General features: G+C 31.5%; 2 protein-coding genes across 9 annotated transcripts; one reads left to right on the forward strand and one right to left on the reverse strand.

The window, feature by feature from the left end:
* Window positions 1-1,132: 1,132 nt before the first annotated feature.
* On the forward strand, window positions 1,133-2,481 carry LOC117911976. Its single transcript, XM_034826375.1, has one exon. The coding sequence runs from the start codon at window positions 1,247-1,249 to the stop codon at window positions 1,868-1,870; it is 624 nt and encodes a 207-aa protein (XP_034682266.1). The 5' UTR covers window positions 1,133-1,246; the 3' UTR covers window positions 1,871-2,481.
* A 6,966-nt stretch (window positions 2,482-9,447) lies between these two features.
* Window positions 9,448-18,135, reverse strand: LOC117913127 (exosome complex component RRP42). 8 transcript variants are annotated; one of them, XM_034828057.1, is made up of 11 exons: window positions 18,020-18,135; window positions 16,852-16,891; window positions 16,150-16,219; window positions 15,736-15,862; window positions 12,014-12,140; window positions 11,819-11,875; window positions 11,564-11,656; window positions 10,778-10,856; window positions 10,525-10,649; window positions 10,019-10,162; window positions 9,448-9,931 (listed from the first exon to the last, which is right to left on the reverse strand). In XM_034828057.1, the coding sequence occupies exons 5-11, from the start codon at window positions 12,137-12,139 to the stop codon at window positions 9,692-9,694; spliced, it is 864 nt and encodes a 287-aa protein (XP_034683948.1). In that variant the 5' UTR covers window position 12,140; window positions 15,736-15,862; window positions 16,150-16,219; window positions 16,852-16,891; window positions 18,020-18,135; the 3' UTR covers window positions 9,448-9,691. The 8 variants fall into 8 exon arrangements, with proteins under 8 accessions (XP_034683948.1, XP_034683947.1, XP_034683950.1 ...); XM_034828056.1 differs by having other exon boundaries at window positions 15,736-15,893; XM_034828059.1 differs by lacking the exon at window positions 18,020-18,135 and adding an exon at window positions 17,324-17,557 and having other exon boundaries at window positions 15,736-15,893.
* Between the last annotated feature and the right edge of the window lie 955 nt (window positions 18,136-19,090).

Consider the following 19,090-nt stretch of genomic DNA (forward strand, 5'->3'; position numbering starts at 1 on the left):
GTCCACGAAATTGGCTATTCTTCCTTACTCAACCTTCCCCCACACGTCTCAACATTATTCCGTGGGCTTAGTGGATCCGTACATGAATGTCGACATTTTTATATTTTTCACAATCTACATCATATCCCCATAAAAAGTTTTACATTCAATTATCACATTATTCACTACCAATCCTTACAAATAATAAAAAATTAAAAATATTTCTTAAAATCACTAAAATACACTCTAAAATGAAAATATTGTATTTATGTGGGGGATAATTATGATATTTTATTTTAAATAAGAAAAATCATTTTGAAAATATTTTCCAACTTATTTATTACTTAAAAAGGCCAGAATTTTAAGTACCACACACGTGTGAGAATCTATCGGTGGCATACACATCGCTCAGATCTTATCCTCGGCGAAAATGGCGATAGGGTTAATTCACATGAAAACATTTATAGCAATGGCATAGTGTAATTATCTATTCATAGCTGGTGTTTTCGTAAATTTAACAAAACTGCTGCCCGTTTCCTGGAAATGAATACGTGTCAGCACCTCCGGTTGCCCAGAAAAGCAGTTGGACAAACGGTTCAATTTTCGTCGTTTTGGGATGTCCAGATCTTTTCGGCCGTTCGATCAGCATCCCAGACACTATCTCATCTCTACTTAACTAAACCCTAAAGTGTCTAGGGTTGAGTTAAGAGATTCGTAGCTCTCTTACATAAAGCCCCTACAGATTCCATGAATTACCATTTGCACAACATTTTTTAAACATCCTATGATGTTTAATTTAAAATGATTGAATTTCAATATAAAAAAGATTATTTTTCATTTTATTCAAGTACAGGGAAAAATATAAAATAAGCTAAAATAAGGTTAAAAAAATTAACAATTTTGTATATAATTTAATTTTAAAAAATATAATTTTATAGTCAGGTGGGCTCCTTTTATAATTATGAGAAACTTTTGGATGTTGACGCAAAATGTCTAGTTCAATTAAACGGCTCCTAACCAACAAGTGGTTAAGTTAACCGCGGTGGCAGTACAGCCTCACAACTGTGGACCCGAAGAAGACGTAAATTACATCCACCCCAGTCTCTCCTCTTTCTATAAATCTAGGCTTTGAGGCGAGTTAGGTTTGCCAAACCAACGAGCCTGCGGGCCCTCTGAGGGGGAAAGAAGAAAAAAACCTCCCTTTCTCTTTCTCTCTCTAGAATCTTTAGAATCTTTTCCTCAGCTTTCTCTCTCCACTGCAACGACAATGGCGACATCATCGAGAACGAGATCGAGCGGTCCAGTTCTTCCGGTCACCAGAGCTTTCCAAAGATCGACATCTCCCTCAGGTAGATTTTGCTCTTCGCCATCTGATTCATCGGCGGCGGCGGCGGCAGCATCTGCTTTCGCTTCATCGACCTCCAGTTTCTCTTCTGCATCCACTGGATTCTTCCACCGATCCGCTTCTCCGACGCGCGTAAATCTCTATGGGTCCACGCCGCTGGCTTCATCCGTACGATTCTCTATCGACCGATCCATCTCTCCTAGCCGTTCGATTGCGGTTCCCCGGCGCGATCAGATCGTCCGTAAGTCCACTCCTAAGAAGAGGTGTATGTGCTCTCCGACGACGCATCCCGGCTCCTTCCGATGCAGTCTGCACAAGAACTTCAACAATAGTTCTCACACGATCTCATATTCGTCGAATCGGTTGAACGCTCGGAGATCTGCCATGACGAACTCACTGGTTCGTATCGGCACCGTTGAAGGAGATCTGGTTAAGCGAGCATTAGCCGCACTGATTCGTCCTTCTTCGCACCAACAGAGGCGAAGAGCTGCCTTTCAACCTCGGCCTAGTCGCCTCTCGATTATGTCTAAAGCCGAGGATCTGTAAACGGTGATCAGGTTGGTTCTTATTTTTTCCGATCTATAACCTTTTCTATTTTAGAGTTTGCGGCGATGATATGAGATTCCGGCGAGTGAGTTCGTTGTTGAGATCGGTGGCGGAAGGCTGCTATCAGTCGAGTTTGGATTTGAAGAGGAGGAAGCTGTGGCTTAGCTGAGCCGAGCCGAGCAGCATACTACCTTAGAGGCTTCGTAACCAAGATTTTTGTTTCGGGAGGCGACGGAGATTAACCCTCCTTGTACATATCATATGCAAGCCATTACTGGCTATTGAAGGACGTTTTTGGACATTAAATATATTTCATTCATTCAGAAACTACAACTGAATTAATCTAAAAACCAAAGCCCTAATTAATGTGTGTCCCACTTGGTTTGGTTTGGAATGGTTTGGCTTAGCAGTTGAGCATTGTTCATTTAGAGACATGGCGTTGAGGTACATTTTTCGTTGTGGTTTGCAGCGTTGGGATATGCGTTATGTTTGCCGTTAACCAGCCCGTCCGTTTCGTTCCCGTTCACCGTATATGCGTGACGTATTTGTATTCGCCTTATACGTATACCGGTTTGCGTTGCTTTTGGTGTAAGGTATTCTCCGTTTGATAATTCCTTTGTTCTTTCCTTGGTCTGTGTTCTCTTTCTTGTTTTCTATATGTTTGTTTGATTTATTTATTCTGGTGCAGGTATGACGTGTTTTCCTTCAACATCCAAAAACTTTTTACCTGGGCGGGAGATATGGAAAATGGAAGAAACCTTTAGTGGATACGAAGGACAAGGACACTTAGAATTAATTATGAAATTAATGATTCAAGAAATTATAAAAATTTAAATAATGGAAAAATATCATTAATTTTATTTAAAAATTATTAAAATCATTTGAACGGAGGTTGTGAAAAATCATCTCCTTGACTTCAAAATTAGAGGGGCCCTACATATATGAAGGACAAGGACACTTAACAATTAAATATGAAATTAGAAATTGTTAAAATCATGTTGAATGGAGGTTATGAAGAATCATCTCCTTGACTTCAAGGGGAATTAATTAAATTAAAGGAAGGATAAAGAATATGAATAGCAATTAAAAAAGAAAAAGAAAAAAACCTCTCTTGAATTTACCGGATTTTACCCTTGGAAACATGGGGGGACAGTTTTGTAATGGATAAACATGGGAGGGGAAGAATTTGAGATTTGTCACGAGCCTCGCCTTTCGGCCAACCAGCTGGAAAATATATTCTGGATTCATTTAAAGAAATATAATAAAATTTAATCAAAATCACATGTATTTTTATAAGGGTGACAGGCTGTTGGCCTGATTTTTCTTGGTAGTGACTAGACAACAAAATGCTACAAAAATTCTTGTACAAATGTGATAAAGAAGGATTTGCTTATGAGTTCAAAACTTAATAAATTTATTTTGATTAACATCTCTACCTATAGCGATGGGACGGAGAGCTAATAATTGGGGAATAACGATTTTCTCGTAAAGGGAAGAACATATTTTTACAAGTTCTTTTGAGCTTCCAGATTCCTATGTCATATCTAAGTATTTTGGGTAAGCGTCACCTTATAGACTACTCAGTAGATAATAAGGTTGCAGAGCTTCATTCCAAACTTAGCAAGTTGTGCTGAACCAGTCATGCCTTTTTTAATTCTGCAAAACTTGGCGAGGTTGTAGCTGTCCGTGATCTACTTCCCAGCTTTATGCGGAATATAATTTAATAAAATTACGATTATTTTACGTAAAACCTTTTTTTAATTTCTAAAAATATTATGGCCTTTTACCATAATCCCGATGAAAAAGAGAGGCAAATCTTTAGATTTTGGGCGGGTGGCATGGAAGAGAAAGAGGTTGGAAGGTCACTATCAGCCCACACCTGTCTACAATGCATATGGGGGCCGATTGGCAAATCTGGGAGCCACTTCGGAGAAGTAAAGTCTGATCATCTTTTTTCCCATGTCCATGTCTTCACTCTTGGGGTGATTTGAATATCATGGTTAGTGGTGAACAAGTGTTGAGGTAGCCCTTATCCTCTTGTTTCTTGTTCCAACTTTATGTGTTTCTCATACTAGGTGTTGAGATCCACTTCCTTAGCCTTTTCTCAAATCTCAAGCTCACAACAATTTTCTATTCATTATTTATTTTTTTAAAACATCTCCTCACCTCAATCTCACCTTTTTACAAGCGCAACAATGGCCAAGTGAAATATATAAACTTTTTCTTTTACTTAATTATTTAGGTTTAAATTATGTGATATTTGTCATTAAAAAATATGTTAAATATTTATAGTTTTTAATATATAAAATTAGTAAATTTGTTAAATGAGTTATAAAGGAGTTGTATCATAAACATGATATTTTAAATATAATTAAATAAAAGAGATAAATAATTTGAATAGTCAAACCCAAATATGAAGTTTTTATATAAATATGCTGCATTATAAAATAAAAGAAGAAAACATAATCCAAAAATGATCATTTCAAGGAAAGTACAATTTCACAAAAAAAATGCCCGTTACACTATAACATTGCCTTCCGCATTGTATCGAAAATGTCCTTCACCCACTTAAAGATAGGGTGCAAAAACTAGTTATAAGTATATTTGTCGGGATTTCTTTGCATGGGGGGTTGTGGGAGACCCAAATCGGATATGAGAGAAAGTTTCTAGCGCTATATATGTAGAGGCTCCTCTTTGGGCTCAAAGCGGGAGCAGATCATTACAAATGATATCAGAGCCGATCATCGATCTCGATGGGAATTTGTTTGGTCTTGTAAGGGGTGTTTATTTGTTTGACCCCACAATATCATGTGACACAACGAGGATGTTGTGTCTGTGTCTGCATGGGGAGAAAGTTTTTGGTACTATATATGTAGGGACTCCTCTTAATCAAGTAGACGCATTTTAAAGCTGTGAGAGTTCATTTGGGTCCATATGCCATTGGAGATAATAACATAGTTTTTATCTAAAAGTAACAATGCTAATAACTAAAAGTATAACCATAAATAGAAGGATGTACTAGCCTATTTATCATTTACTTCAATCTCTATATTAAATATATCAATGAAGATAGTAATATTGTTTTTACCTAAAAGTATCATGCACTAACTTATTAAGTTTTTTATTGTCCTTGCTATGACTTTGATAATGATTATTAAATAATATGCAAAAAAAAAAAAAAAAAACACATAATGCACTTTTTAAAAACATTATTTATTAAAATAAAAACAATTTTAACAGTTTAAATTTTTAATTAAACAAAAATGTACTTTTTTACATACTAATAAATAAAAAATGTTAGTTTTTTTTTATTATTATTTTTTTTATAAATGTAATATGATGGGAATTGTGAATTTACATTAAAAAATTAATGTAAACACTTTTAAAATTTTAATTTTATCTACCTTCAAATATTGCTTTTAAAAATTAAATGCTCCTAGAAATGATCAATTACTAATTTTTTTGTTGAATGAAATTAAAGGTAAGTTAATATTTTTTAATATTATTTTTCTAGTTTTATTTTGAAGAAGACAAAAAATTTAGTTCAACACATATGGGTGGTATTTTTTTCTTTAATTTTTTTTTTATAAATTTAAGTTTAATATTCTATAAAAATATAAATATAAAAAATGAAATCCATAATAAAAATTATAAATATAAAAATATTATGAATGTGAAACAAAATAAAATATTATATATATAATTAATAATCTAATAAACAAATACTAATATTTTAAATAATATTGATTTGAAATATCTATATATATATATATATATATATATATATATATATATATATATATATATCAATATTATTTAAAATATTAATTATTATAGGTGAATATATTTTTATTTTAAAAACTAATTTATTTTAATGTATTAATTACACATGATGTTAAAATAAAATTTTAATAAAGAAAATGAAATAAATAATAAATAAATGAATTGTATTAAAAAAAATAAAGTTTACTTTTTTAATTAAGTAGATTCTCAAAAATAGGGAAAAAAGATGAGAATTATTTTATAAAATTAATTAAAATTAAAGTATTGAAAAAGAGAAAATTTTAATTTATTTAATCATAATATAAAACTTAATTTAATATGGTGAGAAGGTGAGAATGGGGTGGTGGGAAGGGGAAACAGGAAAAAAAAAAAAATAAAAGAAAAAAAACAGGTGGGGGAGGCCCAAAAATTGGGCATGAGGAAAAAAAAATGTCAAAAAGAAAGAAAGGAAAAAAAAGAAAAAGAGCTTTAATGGGCTGAAGAGCATTTTCGGGCATAGTGGGGATTTTTTTTTTGGTCAATTGTACTTTCCCTGAAATAATTATTTTTGGGTTTTGTTTTCTTCTTTTATTTCATGATGAAACATATTTACATAATTCTCCCAACTCTTTATAAGGAGTTAAACCAATTTACATGATTATGACATTAATATAATTATGCCTAAATGTTGGTTTATGTCAAAATTGCTGCCAAATTGTTTGAAACTACAAAAAAATATTGGATTGAATTTTTTTTGAAAGTTTAAATTTACATCATTTATTCAATGTAATAGTAAATGAGATTTAAATATAAGTACATAGGAACTAAGTAGAAAAAAAAATGATATCTCAATATTAATAAATAAAAAAAATGAAAGCATTATTAAAATATGGTTAATTTCACTCCCCTTCCTCACTAATTAAAAAATTCTTTAAATACCTCCCTTATTTTGAATTAAAAGAAAAACAAATGAAAACAATATATAAGAAAAGAGAGGTATTGAATAAAATTTTAAATTAATGAAGGAAAATTTCAATAAAGTTAATTTTATTAAAATATGAAAAAGAAGGGAGACTTTCGTGGCTAAGTGATGGGTTACTACAATGGATGAAAATATCGCGATATATCATGTATAGAAACTTATGAAAATGATATGTAAAAAAATATCAATAAACAATATATCGAGAAAAATCACCGATATTTTCGGCTTGATTAAAGCACAGTTGAGGTGATCAACACATAGTGCGCTACAATCAAAGCTAAAAAATGAGCTTTATCTTTAAATGCTCACCCAACACTTGACCAACCACCGGGCAAGTTTGCCCTTAATTTAATAATCGCACCAAACATATATATATAGTAAAAGTCATTATATAAACAAAATTTTAAAAGAATATTTTAAATAATAAATTAATTATAATTATTTTATAATTAAATAAAAAAATCTCATTTGATTGATTGCTAAAAATATAAAATTATTATGATAATTTTTTTTATAATGTTTTTAATATCATGAATAGATTAATTAAATATTAAAAAATTGTACATATGTCATCATTTATTTTATATCATTTAATACAATTGAATAAAATGGATCATAATTTTAATGTTAAATATATTTTAAAATTAGACATATTATAATCAAATATCATAATATTATTATAAAATAATATTTGATGTAATTTAAAAATAAATTTATATATATAAAATTGATATTTTGTTATTAACATGTATGATATTATTATCAAATATGATAAATCATATCATACATATATTAAATTATTTAACAAAAGAACTTTAAAATGTCTATTATGCTTCTAATTATATTATTTATTTTAATATATTTTCATGAATTTTGATAAATTTTAGGTCTATTAATATTTTTTCGTCAATATATCTGTAAAATCGAAATATCAGTATATTCATGATTACCAATATTTTCATCTTTTATCACTACCACTTTCAGAAAAATAAATTTTCAATGGCATAGAGAAATAGCACCCCCATTGCATGTGACGAGCATTCAACTAAAGGAATCATAACTTTTGGCAGGCACCACAGCAGCATTCTTTTTGAGAACCCCATTATATAAAGCAAGGGTAAGTGGGTAACTTGTGACAGTGTGTCAAGATCCTTTGAAATTGATAAATAAGGGCATAGAAAGTGATATGGACCCATTGAAGTTTGAACCATTTTATGGGTACAAATTGTGTCTTATCTTTTTGGGCATTTTTGTGGGGAGTTTGGCATTGTGTTATGAATGTGGCATAGAAGCAGGATCCCTAGTGTAGCTATTGCACAAGATGAGTTGGCTATGAAATGAGTAATTTTGGGTCTATTTGAAAATTGTTTTTGAAAAATAGTTTTTATCATGAAAGAGAGAATTATTTTGTAGACTAAAAATACGGTTTGATAGTTTTTTTAACAAAAAAATAGTGTGTTTTTTAATAGCATATTTTAATTATTTTTTTTATTGTTTTTACTTAATTTTTTTAAAGATTATTTTTAAAAATAATTATATAATTATGAAGAATAATTGAAAATAAAATATAAAAGTTATTTTTAAAAAGTATTTGGAAAATGGAAAATATGTGAAGGATATTCTAAGTTCTCAATGGGATTTTTTATTTTAAAAGACATTATAGAATTGTTTTCTGAAATTGTTTTTATAAATTATATTTTGAAAAGTAGAACCTAAAACTATATTTGGTTCCCAAAAATATCAGAGAATGAAAAAAAATTAAGAAAAATGATTTTTTTTCCCTATTTGATCTTATTATGAAAAATGTGACCAAAAAATAATTAAAATTATTAAGAAAATTTGATATTTCTACATTATTTAATCTTTAAATAAAAGAGTTAAATAAAATGAAAAAAACTTGAACAAGTATATAAAAGTAATACATTAATTTTAAATCAATTTTTATTTTCACATTTTCTTTCTATTTTCTTCTGTATTTTTCTTCAAACATAGCTTCAGTGAGGCTGATATACAAGGACAGGGCTTGAGTTACCAAACACTTTGACGAGGGGCTTTGCTCATGGTGAAAGACTGCTAAGATAATAGAACATGTATTGTACTTCAAATAGGTAATTTTATTTATTTTTTATTTATTTTTAATGGCCTTTAGCAAATCAATGGATGGAAAATGTGGGTTTGTCGGACTTCGAATCTTTGATACAAAAGTGTGAGTTCAAGTTGTGAGATCGATAATGTGCATCACGAATTACTTTTACCCCTTGTTAAATAAATGTAAATTTTAGTGCTTATTTCGAATACATTTTTTATTTTTAGAAATTACCTTATTATTAAAAAAATTTAAATTTTTATATTTTACATAAATGTTATTAATATTTACTTTTTTTTTCTAGAAAAATATAAAAGATGTATCCAAACGAGAGCCCGTTATAGTTGCATTGAACCCGTGTTAGCAGCTTTGGTTGAACATGGAGTTGAATTGAAATTCAGGCAAATGAGCTTCAACTTAAACGTCAACCTACTCCACCCACCTCACCCAGTAAAGCATTGATAATTCAAATGAAAATATTAAGATGCTGTTGAGGTGCCTTCGAAACAAAAGATCCGAACCATTAAATATGTTTGTTGAGATCTAAGTCGCTGAACGAAGGTATAAATGAGTAGGGTCGAAGTATAAACATACAAATAAATAGGATTAGAACATAAATAATGAGACCTAAAAATGTATATGCGGTACTACTTGATTGATGATGCCTTTTCCGATAGGTATAAAAAATATGCTTCTATATAACAACCAAACCCTAATTCAAACATTTCTTTCATAACAAAAACTAAATGAGAACAAAATAGTACTAACAAGTGAGAAGACAAACATAATGACTACAAAGTACTTCAAACAAAAAAAAACCTGCATGCGTATTCCCATTCATGTGCTAAGAAAAATGTGAACAACTTTTGTAAATAAGAATACAGAATGCTACTCTGGTAATTCGGTTAGTTTGTTAGTGTACAACAAATTCTGCATCCAACTACAGTTTTGTATAGAGCTAGGTTGAGTGATATCAGGAGTTCCAAGGTAGTCATGACTCTTCTTCACAGGCTTCTGCAGCAGATATCTCAGAATCCAATTTATTCATAAGCTGTTCACTTACATGTTTTGCCACAGATATCATATCAAGAATAACGCTTGGATCTAGACCTGCACCCCCTCGTTTGATCAGCCCACATATGCGGCCTTGCCCGCTCACTGAAACAGAAACTGCTGAGCTCATTTGGGATTCCTCTTCTAAAGTTGCATCTACAATATAATGCCTACCAACCTAGAAGCAAAAGAAAGAATCTTAATATGAGATTACGGATTTTAGCAGTAAAGAAAAAAGGAAGTTTTGTACATGGTACTGTGCAACCTTTGTTAAGGTAACTATGACAGGGACCCCAGAGGTGTCAAACTGTAAATATTCATCATCACTTATATCAACCTCTGGTAGGCCATCCCCAGATGCACCAACGGCAACTTCGACTTTTGGGATGCCCGTGTTGGTCAGAGCAGCCTTCAAGAATAAAAATCAGTAATCATTATAATGCTAATTTTAATCCTTTAACAATAACGAAGTACTAGGAAAAAGTTATTGTAAATCATTAGTCATGCTAACTTAATAAGAGGATACAGAGATACATGAAAGAGTGATAAGAAGACAACAAGATAGTTAGATTGAAGAATGATAATCAAATGGTATGAAGCTCCATGAGCCTCATCAACTCTAGTATGTGGATTGATTCAAATAAGAAAAATGCTTATGAGATAAAAACTGATTTCAAAGTTCAAACAATATATTTGTTGCATGTCCATTTTCCCTTCACAGTTATGATAAATATAAAAAAACACTCAGAAATAAATAAATAATAAAAATACCTTAATGGCAGCACCTAAGGCATCCAGCAGATTTCCATCAGAACTAACCACAAGGCCATCAATATAGAGATCCCAACAAACCTTTCCTTCCACAACTACCAGAGATGAGAGATCAATTCCAGCCCCTAAGACATTGGTTAAGACCTCCATGTCACCAACTCAAGTAAAGATCACAAAATGAAAATACAAAATTAAAGGGGTTGCCAACTGTGGACCAATTATGGGATTGTTCTACTCTACTAAAATTTTTTACCTGCTCCACTTTTACCACCAAGGAGACAATGCTGAAGAGCACCTGAAAGTTCTGTTGACAATTCCTCCCCTCCTCTGCCCTGTGTAAAATGTGATGCACAAGATTAAATCACAAACAGGTGCTCCCAGAAGTTAACTACAGTCATACTATCATTCATAATGAGCCTATAAATTATGAAAGGATTATTGACTTCTGTTTGTAGTAGATGAAGAAAGGATGAAAGATCAGAGTCCACACCCCTTCGTTCTCTTTTTATATGCCAATTGTAAGCAACAAATGACCCTCTGTCCTATACTAACAAGAAAATATTATTTATAACCAACAGAAATTGCATCTCAATCATTTCTAAATATACAAGAGAGGTATATTTTACCCAATGAAACAGTAAAAATAAGCAAAATATTTTCATGTAATTTGTTTACCCCATAAACACATGAAGGCCGATGAAGTCAGAATACGGTCATATTCTAGTTCAATATAATTTTAACAGCCACATAGTCCTTTCTTATAATCATATACATGCATAGAGCCCGCTACACTCAAATGGATGAACGAACACTCACATAAATAAAAGAGGTGCCAATATACATCAATTTATGTGGATAGAAACCTAGCCTGAGTGTAATGTCTTCCCTTTAGTGTCACTAGTATTTTCAAATGGCTTCTTTGTGATAAAATCATAAAAACTAACACAATTACTGACTATGAGTTTGATTATACATGACTAAGATGTTCTGATGACCTGAATCATCAAAATAAAGACCAAGAAGAATCAAAGTGTGCAACCTCAAACATTGGTGCAGCCGTGGGACTGCAATCCACGTATATATTGACCTTTCCCTTGTCAGGTTGTGATGGGCTTGGTTTTCCAAGTTCAGCCTGAAATACACAAATCATTAGACAACATAATATCACAATATTATATGAGAAAAAAATCATTTTATGAGAAGAAGAAGCAGTTCACATTGTTAGAATAGTAATCATGCATATATCATTAGACACATGGAAAGTGGAAGTGTCTTAGGCCATGAGAAGTAATACCTTCACACTGGCAATAACATCAGTTCCACCCAACCTGACTCTTGCTGATCCATTAGCCTATCATTAAACACATAAAAACAAAGTTTACATGGAAACTAACAATACAGTTTTTCATTGAGAAAACACAAGTTAAACATGAAAGTAATATAATAGAAAGATGTAAATATGCTTTAAAGAAAATATATGTAAGTATACCTGTGGGATGACTCCAGTTTCTACATTGAAAGGTCGATATGTTAACCTTCTTCGACCATCAGTACGAAGGTCTTGAGCAATGCCACCCTGTATGAAATGCTTCTCACCAACAGATAGACCCACCATCCTATGTATGCATGCATTTGAAAGAAAAAATGATAACCATATAGAAATGCAGAAAAGAACATCGAACACAACCAAAGAAATGACGCGACATATTTAACGAAAAATTAAGCCTGAGATAAGAAATCATCATAATTTCTAGTTCAAAAGGCAAAAAGAAACTCAAGCTAGTTACTGAGATCCTTGGATGACTAAATAAAGAAGGAAAAAAGGAAATCCCTTGCAAATTGTGTTGAGCCAATTGGAATTAAGACAAATAGCAACTGTGATATTGTCCATAGCAATCGTTCCAAATATATGAAAACAAATAAACAGTATATATAGATACATTAAATACACATATATTACAATAATAAAATATAAAGCAATATATAACAAGTGTCATCAGAGATAGTAAGGTTAAAAGAGGTAAAGATCGGATTTTACTAATGACATACATTGAATACACATATATTGCTTTATATTACTAATGTCATACACATGTAAACACCAAACAATAAATTTTGATAAAATTGACTCAACAAATACCACACTTTACACTCATTAATTGCTCTCTGAATAAGGATTGAGTATATTCCTAAATGGATATATTTTTCCTTCTTATTGAGAATCTTAATATTAGTAAGGCCACTGACATTTTAATACAAAGATTCATCGTAGAATGAGTAAAGAAGACTTTTCAAACTCTAAACTATAATTTTAAGATTCAATTCCAACTACTCATTAATAAAAAAAAATTTCACCAAAACTACCAAGTTTTTGCAAGTTCTTAACCAATATATCCCCCCAAAAACAGGAAGAAAATGAAGGAAAAGAAGCTCAAATCTCGTGCAAGTGTAATTGTATGTTTGTATGAACTATACTCCACCTCAACCTACAAATCATCCAAATAACATATGTTTCATTTGAAGAACACCTCCCCAGCATTCACTAAAACAGTAATTACACAGTCTTCAATTTTTCATGGATGCCTTGGACAAGCCCTGGCATAATGATCTCCATAAAGCATCACTTTCATAATTTTTTTACCTCATTCTTCCCATCCATCTTTTTATCTTGAAGAACCCTTTAAACAAAAATGAAAGAAATATTTTTAAGGAAAACACCTATTGTGTTGTGTATCATATCTCATGCCAAACTACGCCATCCTCATGATAGTATCAACCAAGGGATAAAATGTCCATGAATTTTGCAGATATATCGACAGATATATCTGTTATCAGTCGCCCTGAAAGAAAAAATGGGAGGGAAAGTTGGTCTGCCATAAATTCAGTGATTTTCCAATGATTTTCTTCATAATATTTCGATATTTTTTTGGATATTTCAGGATCTTATCCCCGTTTTTTTGCCAAAATCGACGACACATCACCTATCATCAGGATGAATTCAAACCCAAACCCTCCATAAAATTCCAAGTATTCATTTCTTTTGTTTTCCCAAAAACCAAACAAAACATAAACAAGAACACAAGAGGCCAAAAATGCAAAAACAAATAGACAAATAAATAAACTAAACCCAAACTATTGTGCCCTCGGTGAGCAAAGTTTTGATCCTAGAAAAGAGAAATAGTGCAACCTAGTGGATAAAGTTTGGATCTTGGAAAAGAAATAGACAACAAGGGAGATAGAGCATTGGAAAAAAAAAATAAGGAAAGAAATAAAAGGGGGATTTGATCTTGGTTTCCTCCCCACTAGTTATTAATAATATATATAATAAAATAAAATAGTAAAAATTAAATTTCTACAAAATAATTTTTTTATTAGTAAAGAGTACAAAATAAATTAATTTGATTTAAGTTAAGTATTTTTATATCCTTTATATAATATAAAATATAAAATCAAATCAAATTTTACATAAAATTATAAATATTTTTAAACAAAAAATTATCATAAATATATCCTCATTTTTTATATCATTAATTACATCTAAAATAGAAAAATAGATCATGTGTTTTCAAGTACAATGTATTATCGTTCATTATCATAAATTTTATCATATATATTATTGCTTACCTTATTATTTTTTTAATTTTTTCCTAATATTTTATGAATTTTGATTAATTTCAATTGTACTAATTTTTTCTATTCTATCGTTTTTTTTTTAATTTCCATTTAATATTTCCAAAATTTCATAAATCCAACCACCGATATTTTACCAATTTTCAATATTTTCATCCTTGGTATTAACTACCCTTTCAACATTGGTGTTTTCTCTAATTAAGATATGCATACTAGAATAACTAAGATATGCAACCAAGTCATTTTGTTCAATCAAAGGCAAGTTTTAATTCAAACCACCCATTTCAACCACATCTTGTGACCTTGACTATTCAAATTTTTTGTACAAAACACAAAAAAAAAAAAAAAAAAAAAAAAACCTCCTAAGTTTCCTTGGATGTGCTCCTCATTTCATCAAATAGTTGGCACTCATTTACCCAACTCCATGTAGCTACAAGATGGCTAGTATTAGAAGTCCATAATTGTGCAAAATATAGAAGTAGATCTATTTCTATTTCTATATCTTTTTATTTTTTATTTTTTTCATAAGCATATGGAAAAATTAGGAAGAATTTGTGGACCTTTTTTCCCAACCTGTATTTTATCACTTGTTTCTCCTCATATCTCACTCTTTGTAATTTGACTATAACAATCATAATCAATTCAACTTAGAGATTATAATAAATTCATCTTTTTGTTATTTATTGGTTACAAATGATAAAATTAAATTCATTTACTTATTTTGCAATTTAGAGTTTTTCCTTTCCTTCTTTGAAGGATGAGAGCTTTTACATTTTTGTTGCTTTTCCTTCTTTTTTTTTCCTCAAAGGCTTCCATTTATGTTAAAATTTATTGGCAGCATAGCGTGTACCATTCATGTTTCCATGGTAAAATCAATGAGCATTAATTCAAGCCATATATATATATATAATACAATGCTATTTATAAAACTCCTAGTCCAAAATGAAATCGTACAAATAAAAATTTTCAGCACTAGCATTGACAAGTTAAAAGCATTCAAAGAGAAACCCTATCCTTCTATTTGGTCTGCATAAGAAGTAAATCCCCTTAGGTCAGTTGAGTGAGTTTAAAGTGGCACTTTTCTGCACTCCTGAATCCTCAATGGTGAAAATTTTACAATTCAAAATTTTAATTACTTTCCTCATTTTTACTTTGCATCTAAACGAAATCTAATTTCATAAAAGAAAGCATTCCCACAGAACAAGGACAGTCAATCTAATAAAAATTTCAGCAGTAATCCAAACTTGCAATAGTTTCACGGCTATTCAAAGAGAAACCTTAGAATTAAAATCTTCCAGCATTAGAATTCCCAAGTGAAATTCTAGACCTATGTTTGGTTACCAAGAAAATTAAGGGAAGAAAAAACCACAATTTTTTTCCTACGCCACCTCACTTTCTTTGCTGCCGAAAATACAAAATAAGCAAACAATTAAGACTCGTGATATTCTCAAACCCTAGATGGTGAAAAATTAATGATTCAAAATTTTATTTCACTTTCTTATTACTTTCTCACCATCCAAACGACTGTATCCAACCTAGAAGTCTGATGGACAGAACTGGGAGTAAAGATTGGTGCAATACCTCGAATTCAGAGATTGAAACGCAGCGTTGGGAAAAGAAATGATTGAATGCTTCTGTGTAAATAGAGACCCCGGCTTCTTGTGCTGCGAACGTACTGAACTCTAATACAGATGATAATGGGCTGAGCCTGGACCGGACCCCAAGTAGGTAGACTAAGGCTAAAATTCGAAGTCCATCATAGTGAAGAATGTGCAAACAAATGAGTAGAAAACCAATTTAAGATCCTCTTTAAACGAGAAGTTTGAAAATTTTCATCACGATTTCTGAGTTTTATGTGAATTTTATCACTGCCCTAAATCATGAATATGGATTTCTCAACCCAAACACTGCCCCTCTCCTTTTCTTTTTCTTGAATTATTATAAATCTAGACCATACAAAGTTAAAAAACACAAAATTCGATCAACGAAACTGACCTATGGTATCAGGAGTCGAGAATCCTTCCACTGACTTCGGTCGCCGAACTGCAATATGCCGGCGGCGGTTCTCCGGAAACGGCACGGATATTTCGGAAATTAGGGTTTTAGAGAGGAGATGATGGATTTGGTGGGGAGAGAAAAGAGAGAAGGGGAAGGGTTTTAGAGGGGGAGAGACGATGGATTTCAAATACAAAAATAAATAAAATAATAAAAAGTGTTTCTAAATATAATTATTTTTAAAAAATGATATTTTAAAAATCCTTTTTTTTAAATAATAATTTAAATATCATCCTTCAAAGAAGGAAAGGACTTCTATTTGGTCTGCATAAGAAGTAAATCCCCTTAGGTCAGTTGAGTTTAAAGTGGCACTTTTCTGCACTCCTGAATCCTCAATGGTGAAAATTTTACAATTCAAAATTTTAATTACTTTCCTCATTTTTACTTTGCATCTAAACGAAATCTAATTTCATAAAAGAAAGCATTCCCACAGAACAAGGACAGTCAATCTAATAAAAATTTCAGCAGTAATCCAAACTTGCAATAGTTTCACGGCTATTCAAAGAGAAACCTTAGAATTAAAATCTTCCAGAATTAGAATTCCCAAGTGAAATTCTAGACCTATGTTTGGTTACCAAGAAAATTAAGGGAAGACACACAGCACAAGCATATCATTTTGAAAGGAAAAATCACAAGTCTTACATAGAAACACCTTGGGCTGCTTCAAGAACGCCTTTTCCGTCTGCAACACATACAAAAAAAACCCAAAAATTAATAACCGAAGCAACAGCCCCTCAAATAAGGATCGAAATATCCACTTTTAGAGTATGTTCCTAGAGAGACAAATGAAATTATTTAAGGGAAAGAAAGTAGAAAGAGACACTGAATCTGTACAGGATCAGTAGAATTTGAATAGAACAACAGCAGAAATCAGAACAAGTTAATGCATTTCATGACGGAAAGTAGAGAAACCAGAGGACTTCTAGAAACATAGCGCATGATTCGCTGTTTATGAATCGAAAATGAGGGAAACAACCAGAAATCAGTATCAAGAGACAAACAACAGATGCGTACAGAACAGGAAGAGAAAAGGTACTGAAACTGCATACAGAGATCAGAATCAAGGCATACATTGCTTTGCAGAAAGAATAGAGAGAGGGAGACAGAGAGAGACCTGTTCCGCCATGGCTCAGGGGCTGTGGGAGACTCAAGAGGACGAATAAACCAGAGGACAAGGATGAAAGTTTCCATTTTTTTCGCGGAAATTTCGCCGAAATTTCGGGTTTCGGTGGCCGGCGATACGAAAGAGGGGGGCGAAATGTCGACGGGAGAAATTTCGCCAAATTTCTGTTAAAATCGGCGAAAAAAATCACCGAAACATGGCTGCAAGCAAAAAATCGGTGAAATTTCGGTTTGTATCGCCGATTTTTCGGGAAATTTCCCGATATTTCCTACCAGTCCAGCCCGCGCACAGGATACAAAATCTGTCCAATTTTTATTTTTTTTTAAAAAAACATAAGATGTTCCTTGGTAATCTGATCATGACTTGCAGGCAAAGGTTGTTTTTCAGCCTGGCTCAAAAATCGTGGATTTAGGGTTCGTGAAATTTAAATCCAATGGCACAAAAGCAAAGCGACCCTAGAACAGATCAGAAAACACAGGGAGAAAAAAAAAAAAAAAAAGCAATTTTTTTTGGTTTTCCTTGAGGGTTTTGCATGGATTTTCTCGGAAATCAAACGAGGATGAATTTTCCCGGAAATCGAATGGGGGATGGATTTTCCCGGAAATTGAATGGGGATGGATTTTCTTGGGAATCAAACAGGGGTTGCAAAAAAAAAAAAAAAAAAGTAATAAATGATTAGATTAGAACCTGCGAGGATTGAGAGTGAAAGAGGAAATTGGGGCCGATTCTCTCGTCCGGAGGGCAGCTTCAGCCAAGGGCTTTTTGATGCCCGAGTGAGAGAAGCGGGTCTTCAGCAAAGGGCTTTTCGGATGGGCGGCCTTTTGATTTTTTAAAAATTTAGTAGAGATAAAAAAAAAAATGGAAACAAATCATGACTCCATGGTGATGGTCCAAAGTGAATTTGGATGTCATCCAACGATCCAAAGTGAACCTATGCGATAATATATACAAATTATTGGTATTTAATGAAATCAAGTTAATATATATAAATTATTTATATTAATAAAATCAAAATTTTTATGAAGCTTGATAATAAATGCTTAATTACAAAATTCACATTTTTTATTGACCTATATAATATAATTATATATAATATCACAAATCATATAATATATATATATCAAATTATTCAATAAAATAAATTTAAATTATCTATTATACTTCTAATTATATTGTTATGAGGTTTTTTTTTATATTTTTATGAACTTTGATCAATTTTTTGCCTATTAAAATTTTTTTTCCAAAATATCCGTCGATATTTTTCCGATATATCCGTAAAATCAAGTTACCGATATATCCATGATTACCGATATTTTCATCATTGCCAGAGGAGGCTCCGCAAAAACCCTAATCCTGTTGAGACCGAATATGATAAACTAGGGAAGCTTATAAACCAAACCCTAACTGTCCGGAATTACTAAATTACCCTTTATTTTATGGGATATTACTGTGGCAGCAGCTGCATCTGAACCGTCCAATTATTCATCATAACCATTTTGACTTTCAACAACAATCTCATCTGTGAATTAAGAGTCTCAAATACTAAAATTTTTGTTCCAAAATATTTTATATCTTCTTTCATTCAGTTAAGTTTCTAAGAACCTCAAGATTAATTAAAAATTATTACTTTAGGTTATGTTTGGTTACTATAAAATTTAAGGTAAAATATGAGAGAAAAAAGATAGGAAAGAAAAAATTAAGAAAAATAAAAAAATAAATTTAAATTCAATAAATAATTTTTATATATTTTAAATTTTT

This window comes from Vitis riparia, chromosome 4, assembly GCF_004353265.1.
Source record: "Vitis riparia cultivar Riparia Gloire de Montpellier isolate 1030 chromosome 4, EGFV_Vit.rip_1.0, whole genome shotgun sequence".
NCBI lineage: Eukaryota > Viridiplantae > Streptophyta > Magnoliopsida > Vitales > Vitaceae > Vitis > Vitis riparia.

Bases quoted from the DNA above. Each gene is read 5' to 3' on its own strand.
- LOC117911976 (XM_034826375.1), top strand. From the start codon at position 1,247: ATGGCGACATCATCGAGAACGAGATCGAGCGGTCCAGTTCTTCCGGTC.
- LOC117913127 (XM_034828054.1), bottom strand. The intron at 10,857-11,563 runs GTTGCACACTTT...CATTTTACACAG, and splicing joins CGGCTGCACCAATGTTTGAG to GGCAGAGGAGGGGAGGAATT. The intron at 10,163-10,524 runs GTATTTTTATTA...TTATTCTTGAAG, and splicing joins CCTTAGGTGCTGCCATTAAG to GCTGCTCTGACCAACACGGG.